The 10,679-nt window shown below is 40.2% G+C and overlaps 2 protein-coding genes across 2 annotated transcripts; one reads left to right on the forward strand and one right to left on the reverse strand.

The window, feature by feature from the left end:
* Positions 1 to 318: 318 nt before the first annotated feature.
* On the reverse strand, positions 319 to 2,385 carry LOC146259514 (tripartite motif-containing protein 16-like protein). The gene is made up of 5 exons (XM_084670919.1): positions 2,278 to 2,385; positions 1,958 to 1,990; positions 1,689 to 1,751; positions 1,432 to 1,574; positions 319 to 1,325 (listed from the first exon to the last, which is right to left on the reverse strand). Exons 1-5 carry the CDS (start codon positions 2,327 to 2,329, stop codon positions 897 to 899), a joined length of 720 nt encoding a protein of 239 aa, XP_084527045.1. The 5' UTR covers positions 2,330 to 2,385; the 3' UTR covers positions 319 to 896.
* Positions 2,386 to 4,699: 2,314 nt separating this feature from the next.
* On the forward strand, positions 4,700 to 8,967 carry LOC146259515 (tripartite motif-containing protein 16-like protein). The gene is made up of 4 exons (XM_084670920.1): positions 4,700 to 4,798; positions 7,482 to 7,544; positions 7,659 to 7,801; positions 8,087 to 8,967. The coding sequence occupies exons 1-4, from the start codon at positions 4,756 to 4,758 to the stop codon at positions 8,513 to 8,515; spliced, it is 678 nt and encodes a 225-aa protein (XP_084527046.1). The 5' UTR covers positions 4,700 to 4,755; the 3' UTR covers positions 8,516 to 8,967.
* The last annotated feature ends 1,712 nt before the right edge of the window (positions 8,968 to 10,679 follow it).

Raw genomic sequence — 10,679 nt, forward strand, 5'->3', positions numbered from 1 at the left:
AATCAGGACTTTAAAGTATCAGAAAAAGTATTTTTAATGTAATTATACATTTACATTCAGCAGACGCTCTTATCCAGTGCGACTTACAGTATGTACATGGACATTTCCCCTAAGGCAAATAGGGTGAAGTGCCTTGCCCATGGACACAAAGTCATTTTGGGAACGGACGGGAATTGAACCGGCTCACTGTTAAGCTATATTCAGAGTGTATAGATAAAAAGTCTGTCAGTTTTTCCATCTATAACTCTATTAATAATCAAAGAGTTGGCTCACAACATTTACACAAGTATTGGAAAACATTAAATAATACGGTAGTAATAAAACTGTTAATGATATATTTTTATTTAGTAAATCCATCAAAATAAACATTTCAATGTGTTTTACATTAGACATCATTCAAACCATACAAAAAATATAAATCTCATATAAAGGGGCCCTTTTGGAACCCACACTGCCTGGATGGTAAGTGCTACCATTGAACCAATGAGTGATCTTCCCAAGGGACCCAAAACTTCCCAGTGCCCCATGTCACGAGAAGTAATCACTAACTGAATAAAAAATAATATTATATATATATATATATATAACATAAACATTAATTGTAACATACAAGTGTAATTCAATAAGTCTACATCAATTAAATAAAACCTTTTATGTACCATACATTATTGGAGATCCCTTCAAAAGCTGTCTGCTTTCATCACATTCAATCACACAACTGAAATTTACAAATGTTTACTGAGTGACAGTTTCACTCAACCTTAGCTAGAGTTTCCTTCAAAAGCTGTCTGCTTTTATCACGTTCAACCACGCTACTAAAATATACAATATCTAAATATTTGTTTCCGATCTTACCATTGAACAAAACAACGAGCACATTAGTGCAGTTTTTTTTTTTACTCCTTTCTCTTCACTATTGAGCAAGATGAGTTTGGTCCCACCCAGAAACCAGGCAGCATGTTCTCCTTGAGGGAGAACTTCTCCCTCCCCAGCAGCTTGACTTCCTTCCTTCCTGTGCCCCCCTCTCCTTCCATTACTTCCTGTACGGAGTAGAAGCAGACAAACCCGGCCGGCTGGTCCAGATATACCCCGATGGTTAAGGACTGGGGAACCTTGCGGATTTCTTTGTTGATCCCTTTGAGCCACAGCTGGTAGTGGGAGCCAGCCCAGGTCAGGCCCCAGGACTCCTCATTCTCCCCAAGGCCACAGGTCCCATGCCTGCTGCGCCTCGGTGCTCCTTCGGTCGTGACTCCGACGACCACCCATCCAGTGTACTCCACTTCCCAGTAGCCCCGGAATCCCAAGATGCCCTCCTTGCAAAGCACCTTCAATCAAAAGTGACACAATTTTTGTAAGGGACTTTAAAGCTGATCCTCCTATTTTTACACAGTGTTTATTGAGACTTTCTTTGCACTATTTTAAGCAGCCCACCTGTGGAGAGTCTTCGTATCTCTCGGGTCTGTCCAACACCGGGCACAAGACCTCATCAGTCATGCGAGACACCTTGGCCCCGCCCTCTGAGATCCAAAGCGCCTTATTGGCTGTCTTTTCATCAAGGGAGAGGTTGATCCAATCTGAAGGATTGATAAAGATGATGGTGAAACAGGCAAAGAAACCCAAGGGGGAATTTCGAAAGATGGAGGATGCAAAAAGAAGGTGAATGATGAATGCAGTATCTTTATAAATACATTTCAGAAGGTCGGTTCTGGTTGTGGGCTCTGGGGCGTTCGTGTCATAGACAGGGACAATCTCTGAAAAGTAAGAAAATGGGAAAGCTCTTTAAAATGTGCCAACAAAAAGATAATAATGTAATTCAGCTGCTATAGGAAAATATGCTAATTTTAAAGACTCTTATATGTACAGATTGGAGGGACATACAGTACCAGTCAAAAGTTTGGACACATGAAAATGTGTCCAAACTTTTGACTGGTACTGTATGTGATCAGGAATATCTCACCTTTGGGAAGAGGCACCAACTTTGACTTAGTCACTAGAAAACAAGAACTTGAATGATGAGATGTATCGATATTCCATATTTGATCAAATCATATTGCAATCACTTATGAGTTTTTTATATATATATATATATTTCACTGAGGAACCTTTGCTATTTACTTTACAGTACATTCAAATATTTTATGCATATATTTTTTTTATCATAACTTTAACATCAGCAGAATTACTTGTTCCATAGTTTTGAATTGATGAAACTATGTAGTTGTAATTGCTTAATATTAAGAACATATCGTCCAAGAGTTAGAAAGTGCGTTCCCTTACTTGGTTTGTGTGAAGCAGGAATGCTACGGGTGGTGTTTGATCTAGTAGGCATCTTGATGCTGGTTCTTGAGTTCAGGGTGTCTAGCTGTAGCTAGCTTGGTGTCAGCTATGAAGGACTGTCCCCATCGGTCCCGGTCATCACTTTAAATACTCTCGGGAGAGGGCGATGAGGAAGGGCGATGAAAGAGGGAGCAAGGGTAGAATGTGGAATTTGGATGATGCTAAACCTAAAAAAAAAGTGGCAATGAGGGTGCCATAGGGATGACACCATCCCGTGATGATGCGTTAACACAGACTTAGAGACTGACCCACTAACCCACATTCACTTACAGCTAATGTGTGGCGCCCTGAACACATTGTCAACTATATGAGTCATTATGAATCCAGAGGAACACATGCATGCACATGGAAATTAAAACGCAAACCATAAAATAATTTAACACTGTAACCTTCCCTCTCCTTCCTTCCAATGGGATGTCTTGTGTGAGCAATAGCCATGTCTCACTTGTGGTAAAAAAAAACAAATTTTCAAAAGAAATGACAGAAATTGTGCTATACAAATCCATAGGAATTGTGCTAGACATTACTGTACAGAATCTGAAATGTTAAAATATGAGCCGATGCCTTCCCAGTTCTTGCTTTTTCAACATAACAGAAAACTGCATTTCCCCCTCTTTCCTTGTTTCCCTTTCATATATGAACATGTATGGGAAATGGACAACAGGCGCACTGTATTCACAGTCCTTCTGCAATTGATTTCAAACCACTTTTTAATGGAGTTTCTGTAGAATGAATACAAAAGTTAAATGCAAAGGGATTCTTTAAAAAAATTCACTTTCAAACATGTAGAAAAAACATTTATCTTTCCCCAGTGAATATGGGCAAACTTAACCTTGGTCTAACAGAGTAGTTTGTACACCATGTCTGAGTTCTAAGCTTTCAACCTGACAAACAAATCCTGTCAGTACATCATTTAAAAGCCAGGTGCCCCTTGTTGTCCAACAAGTGCAGACTCAAAGGAACTCGGACAGTAAAGTCATGCAGTCATATTAACATTCATCATCTGCAATACATTCCCTTCTGTTTTTTAAAATAGATTTGTTGACAAGTGCTGTACTGGATTACATTCTGTGGAAGTAGGGCGTGAAAAAGAGATATGATGGAGGGGGCAGCCTTGGACAGGTGGGAGCCTCACGCAGGACTGAGACACACCACGCGAGCAGCCCAGAGTAAGTACATCAAAACACAATTTAGAACCAAAAGGTCAGCCCGACTTCTGAACTGGGACACAAGCATTACTGACAGCAAATAACTGCCGTACTGATGGAGGTCAAGTATTTGAACATCGGTGAATGCGAGGATTAATAGGCTATATGCTTAAAATGTGCACACTTTACAAGTAGTTTAAAATAGTACTCACAAGAATATTAACAGGAAGCAAACGCTTCCAAATCGCGCTTATCATACGTTAACATTAAAAACACCACGGAAGCCAAACAGTTCGCCTTCACGGCGAAATGTATTTGAGCAATCGGAGTTCAGACAAAGTGTCCATCAGTGCCAAAGTAAGCACATGTAAAGAGAGGTAACCTGCGTAACTACCAGACTTTCTAGAACTCCCAGTGAAAATACAACGTGACTTTTAGTAACCAGAACAAGTCATGTTAACCCTTAGCTCTCTTATCAACCCTACACTCAGTAGTTACAGATCGCTACCGGAAGTTGTTGACCTGCCTTTGGCAATAGGGTGTTTTTTTGGCCCATGTCCATGTCAAAGCTTGTGAGATTAAAATCTTTCAATAATAATGATAATAATAATGAAAAAGAAGACATTACTAGGAAACATGAAATACTTCACTATGTTTTATTGACATTACCCTAGCCTTGTTCTAATTTGTTAGAATAGGTCAAATAGGTCAAGAATCACCCAAAACACGCATTCACTGAAATCTTCAAGGAATCATTCCTTCTGAGGTGCGCATGCCTAAGAAATAGGGACAGTGGTGTTCTTCACGTGTTCACTCAACCACACACATTGTCTAGAACACACATTAAGAAATGGGGCACTTTGAGGCACTATCCCATGCAGCAAACTCAGAAGAGAGGAATCAAATGTGCTCGTTCACAAGTGCGTGCGCAAATTTGTGTCACCAGCCATAGTGTCCTACTTGGAGAACCCAAAGACATTCAGACAGTCCGAAAGGAAGGAAAAGCATCAGACAGCCTGTTCAGGACAGCTCTCCAATGAACACCATGCCCCCTTCAGCAGCCCCCTCACACACACACACACACACACACACACATTGTCAACTTTTATTTAACATGCACCTGCACATAATCCGAGTTCCTTAACCCCCGTCCCTGCCCCACTTAAAAGGTATATAAGCGCTCCTACACTGAGCGAACAATACTGAAAGAGAAGCATCAAAGCCGAGAGACAATCGCCAGAAGAGCTCCAAACTCAAGCCAAACATCAAAATGCCCGCCACTACCAGAATCCTGCCTGACACCATGAAGCCAAGTATGTTGCCATCATCATCATACACTAACACTGTATCAATCTGCCTGAACTATAACGATAGACTTTCTTGTTAAAGACTTTTTTCATTTCACACTGCAGAAGACACTCATTTTTAGACTATATCTTTTTAAAGATTCATTCTTGAAACTGTTCCACATGACTGATACAAATAATTAACAACGTTCAACTTCTCAACCACACAATCGTTTAATTGGACCAATAGACTGCTGCTCTTTACTGCGATCCCATGATTGGGCACAAATAGAAGCAGATATATGGTCAGTGCGTTTTACAAGGCAGTTCAGCACGCACCAAAGCCTTCTGAGTACCCTCCGTAACTCTAGTGGAACTGATGGGACCATATTTATAGACTATGGTGGTAGTGAGAACAAGCCAGACCCTACTGACATACTGTACTTCCTTACTCATGATATACCGGACAGGTATGTCATATTTAGTTGTAGACAGACAGGTATTACTGTAATGCACTGTATTATAAAGGGTGGTTATGAAGGACAGCATATTCCATTTTATTATCAAAATCTAAAAATGTTTTGTGTAACAATTCTTTTTGAAACAGAAAGTTATTTTCATACTTGGAATACACATTATAGCATCCAGAATTAACTAACCAACCAACCAACACCAAAAAGAGTCATCAATTGATTAGAGCATATTGATCCCATCATAGGGAATTTTCAGTTTCTGCACTCATTCAAAGATGTATTATTACTTTAGCAATCCTATGCCTTCTTAAATCTTCTCTCTTAGTCCTCAATTTAATTGACAAAAGAACACACTCCAGAAGAGCCATGATTGTAACAACACAGACCTAACTGCCCAGTAAACAATTCTACAATGTCACAATATGCTACTTTACTAACAAGCCAACAATAGTCTAAAGCTTGCCAATTCTGATGTTTTGTATTGTGCCAGCCAGCCAGTGCTATTATTGTCATTGACTTGTGCTATGTGCAAACTGTTGGCCATAATTTCATGCCTTGTTAGACTGGCTTCCTCTCTACGGACACAGTGACAAGGAGGACTGAATGATGTCTTATGGTACAAAAATGCATGAACGCAACTAAGTATCTACTCTGTCTCAATCCGTTGATTGTTTTAAAGTAGAATCATTTACATTTGATTAAGAGACTGTGTGTTCACTTCAAGTGCTACAGAATACATTAAAAAAAGGCTCACACAGCTAAACATGGTTACACTCCAAAATGATTACATTTATAACATTAAATGGTTATGGAAATCCCTGTCACATACAGAGTAAATCTGCAAACCATAAATTAGACAAACTAAAAAAACATCTGGGGTAGTAGGTGCTTCGATGACCTCTAGAACACGCTCCACTGCAACACTGAGACAACTTGTATGCGCATGAAATGGAAACTGTTTCTTTGAAGAGGCGATATGATCTTGGCATGGTCTCATAATTAGTTTATTTTGGCAGCTTCCAAGGGTACAGGGATTAACTGCTTATATACGTCCTTCCACGAACCAGTGAGGACACAACCTTCTCAGGACAACTTGGTTATCACATACGTTATCCAGACCAAGGTTCTTTCCCTTAAGCAGAGGACTGATAGCAAGAAGTCCTTGAAGCCAATCGGACACCCAACATCACTGAAATCTGTGCCACTGCTTGCCAAAACCTCTTAAACATGTCCATGTGGGTTAAACACCTGTAAGATGAGCTTGTTCTCATGTTTAATAGCTTTAGTTGGACAGGGATTTATCTTTTTGAGTGTGCGCTGGACTGAAGGTGACCAGAGTTGTAGTATGTGAAGTACCCTGGTTATTCTAACCCTCTGGCCTGAACAAACCACATGCTTCATAAAGCATATCGGGCAGTGACAGATTGGTGTCTATGAATAAATGATGCTTGACAGAGAATGATGACTTTATCTGAGAATGAGAAATACCTGCCTGTTTCTTTTACTAGACTAGCAATTGTCACACAAGCGCGTTTCAAGCTCTTGTAACTTCCTTCATGTTTCCTATCTTTTCTTTTAGTTAAGAAAGTCAAGGGTGGACCCTCACCTGTAGGGTTTGTCTATCTTTTATTGTCCACTACTGTCTATTTGATTATTAAAACTGCACTGTTGTAGGTAGCTCAGTGCTTTTCATTGTACTTGTATACTTGTATATCCTGTACATGTGACTGAATTGTCTCAATCTGACATTAGTTTGCACGTAGGTTAGATCAGAGATAGCCGAAACCTTTTTTTTCACAAATATTTTTCAACCTTTTGAAACTTGCAATCTTTGTAAACTTTTTCAGAAAATATTTTAAAAGTATGTATTCAAACTTTTAAAATAGATTTGGGAAACTTTTTCTTTCATCCTTGGAAAACTTATGTTGTTGTTTTCAAACTTTAGAAACTTAGTTTTCGGAAATATCTCTTTGGAAAAAAAAAGGAAAAAAAAATCCAGGAATTTACCTAATGGAAGGAGTAGAACGTACAGATATTTGTGTACATTTTTTTTTTTTAAGTAGTGAAAGTAAAAAGTACAGTAACAAAGTATTTGTACTTTGTTACATTCCATCTCTGGGATGGATTATATTCATGTTACTGTGGGGAACAACTAACCTTTTGTGGCATTATTTGGGTGTTCAGAATCTAGAACCAGCCCTCAAGTTTAATTTTTTGTTTATTCGTCTATCTTCCAGAAACAACTCCTGTCTATGATTCCAATGTACCTGAGCCATCCTGCAGAGCAGAACTCCTGAAATGTATGAACACATTTTGTACTTTAATGTACAGTGCGCTACGTCATATTGTTCACTTTTATCAAAAACACATTTCATGTTATAATTTAAAAAAATCTGTTTTTATTATAAATAAAGACTGGATCAACCTCTCCCTGAATGACAACACTGCCAATAAGACGCTTTGGATCTCAGATGGCGGGACCAAGGTGTCTCGCATGACTGATAGCATCTTGTGCCCGGTGCTGGACAAACCTGAGAGATATGAACACGCCCCACAAGTAAGTCTTTCAAAGAGCCACTTCCAAAAATGACTATACTAACATTGGCTAATCACTCACAGAGAAATGCTCTTCCCTCCTTCCCTCTCTCCTTCCCTATCCCTCCCTCCCTCCCTCCCTCCCTCCCTCCCTCCCTCCCTCCCTCCCTCCCTCCCTCCCTCCCTCCCTCCCTCCCTCCCTCCCTCCCTCCCTCCCTCCCTCCCTCCCTCCCTCCCTCCCTCCCTCCCTCCCTCCCTCCCTCCCTCCCTCCCTCCCTCCCTCCCTCCCTCCCTCCCTCTCTCTCAGGTGCTTTGCAAGGAGGGTATCATGGGCTACAGGGCTTACTGGGAGGTGGAGTATGCAGGATGGGTGGTCGTCGGAGCCACCTACGAAGGAGCAGGAAGGAGGAACATCGACGGGCCCAGTGGCCTTGGAGAGAATGAGGAGTCCTGGGGCTTAGGCTGGGCAGGGAAATGCTACCATGCCTGGCACAAAGGCTTTAATGTTGAGATTGTAAATAACCCCCAGTCTACTGTCATAGGGGTGTACCTAGACCAGCCTGCTGGCGTTATGAGTTTCTATGCAGTGCGGGAAGTGAAGGAGGGAGAGGAGAGCGCAGAGCGGAAAGAGGTCACGCTGCTTCACAGAGTCAAGTGTTCCTTCAAAGATAAGATGCTTCCGGGGTTGTGGTTGGGGACGCAGTCCTCATGCTCGATAGTGAAAAAAGACACATAAACTTAACGGAAGGTGTTCCAATACTGTACATTTGTTGTGAGCAATTGGATTTACATCCAGGTACATCCAATTACATCCAATACCCAGACAAAATGAGATTCAGAATCTGTCCCACTCAGAAGCTTTCACTGCCTTTCTGTTTTAAGAAACAGCAGCTATTTTAGAGGGAAACGGATGTTAGTTGACAACTTCTGTATTTGTAATTGTTATGTAATGTAGTAATATAGAATCTGCCTTTTTATTAGAGATAGATTAAAAATATGCAGGATGAGTAACAAACCACTCTTAATGTTACTATTTATCATTGTTATGATGATGTATTTATATAACTATTGTATTGTAAAGGGGGTATGCTAGCAAAGGATGAAAAATAATGAATGAAAGTGGATGGAAAGACTTGGATGCATGTTGAATATGTATGAATATAATAAATGAATTATCATGTACAAATATTTTCATAGAATTTCTTGGCTTGTTCTGAAACAAAAAAACAGGAAATTATTCAACTTTACACTGTTATGTTTTTTTAAATTCATTTTAAAATAACATTTTATAATCAGTAATTAAGAAGAAGGTAACACATTCAACACAAAATTTGACAGTGGTCTCCTGTTTATGTGGAGGTACTGTAACAGGAACAGACAGGGGACTTGTTTGTCCAAGTACCATAAAACCAATTCCACAGGTCTAGGGAATGGTCAACATGTATATCAACATGTATATTTTGGTCGGGCGGGGGCGCCTATTCATCTCTCTCAATCCTTAACGCACCTCATCCTGTTGTCATATCACTGTCCATACTTTCCAATATGACTCCAAAGCAAAAGGATTGTGTTTATGTGAGGATTTGACGAAGATATTGACGAAGCTGCTGTCCAAGGCAGAGCCTGTTCTGCTCTCCGTGTGTTCACACTGTGCTGAATCTCTTGGTAGTAGAGATCTCTGCTCTCTCATCCATCATCTTTTCACCAACCTTACTCTCGTTTCATCTGTCTCACCCAGGTTTCCGTTGAGATCAGCTTTTACACGGCTTACAAACGTTCATGGAGTTGTTTGACTGAAAGAAGTGTGATATGGGTACATGCGACTGGCTTTCATCTGGACGATTTGAATCAGTTTTAATTGATCATTTGATACTTACTGCAAAGCTTCAGCATATTATTTTCCACTTTATAAATTCATACAGTACATGTTTTTTGGTTGGAATATTGTAGGCTTGAAGTCTTGGAAAAGAATATTCATGTGGTGGCCTCTCTGGTATTTGACAGGGTAAACTGAACTATGTTAGTCTGTCAGCAAGTGGGCTACTATAGTTTCCTTCAGACTTGTTTTGCTGTATGTCACATGCAGAGATCTATATAGGGAATCTCAGTTTTCATATGGAAGTGCAGGTTGGAGCTAGTGACATCACTCCTTGGAATCTTACATGCCATGAATGTTTAGGTCCAAAGCTTCATCCTCAAAAGGTGCAACACTATGCACCCCCTGCCCCCCATACAAGTGACTATTTCAGCCCCTCAAATACCTCAAACACCCCCTTTTCCTTCCATACAGGCACCTTTAACCCATCCTCCCTTCTGAGACCCTATAGAGTGTCCTGTGTTGCAGTCCCGAGGCAAGAGATGGGGAAGCAGAAAACCTCAAGATGCCAGGGACGAAGAAGCCAGGTACGGACTGTTGTTTCAGAGCACGTTTTCATACGATAAAACATGACTTTGTACAGGATTTCAAGGTGTATAATAAGTAGATAACTACATTTGTGATTTTTGTTATGTACATCACTTCAAAAATAACCTTGAAAGTCTTGAAAAAATTAAAAGGGTCAACATCGACCTCTTCAACACCTAACCTACATATGCCACCATGCAATGAGATATTTTCGAAGTTTAAGTGATTCCTGTTGTTTACAGCAAAATCATAAACTGCCAAATTGACATTGATTGACCTTGTTTTCCTCGTCCAGTGGTCAGCGGTGAGGAATGCCTTTTTGGAGGCATTGTCTAGATGGATTGTTTCTCATGATAATGCTTTGAGGAAAATGTGCTTAATAAACTGTACATTTGCTTTTACTTTCCCTTCAATCATCCATCCTCCCTTTCTGTGTGTCTCCACCTTCATCAGATTATGGTTGGAACTCAAACTGATTACGTTTACCTACATCTCT

This window comes from Hypomesus nipponensis, chromosome 13, assembly GCF_054491055.1.
Source record: "Hypomesus nipponensis isolate SF chromosome 13, ASM5449105v1, whole genome shotgun sequence".
In the NCBI taxonomy this organism is placed as follows: Eukaryota; Metazoa; Chordata; class Actinopteri; order Osmeriformes; family Osmeridae; genus Hypomesus; species Hypomesus nipponensis.

Coding starts and splice junctions, on each gene's coding strand:
- LOC146259514 (XM_084670919.1), bottom strand. CDS start 2,329: ATGCCTACTAGATCAAACACCACCCGTAGCATTCCTGCTTCACACAAA. Junction 1,752..1,957: donor GTTGGTGCCTCTTCCCAAAG/GTGAGATATTCC, acceptor CTTACTTTTCAG/AGATTGTCCCTGTCTATGAC. Junction 1,575..1,688: donor CAGAACCGACCTTCTGAAAT/GTATTTATAAAG, acceptor TCAATCCTTCAG/ATTGGATCAACCTCTCCCTT.
- LOC146259515 (XM_084670920.1), top strand. CDS start 4,756: ATGCCCGCCACTACCAGAATCCTGCCTGACACCATGAAGCCAA. Junction 4,799..7,481: donor GCCTGACACCATGAAGCCAA/GTATGTTGCCAT, acceptor TCTATCTTCCAG/AAACAACTCCTGTCTATGAT. Junction 7,545..7,658: donor CAGAGCAGAACTCCTGAAAT/GTATGAACACAT, acceptor TTATAAATAAAG/ACTGGATCAACCTCTCCCTG.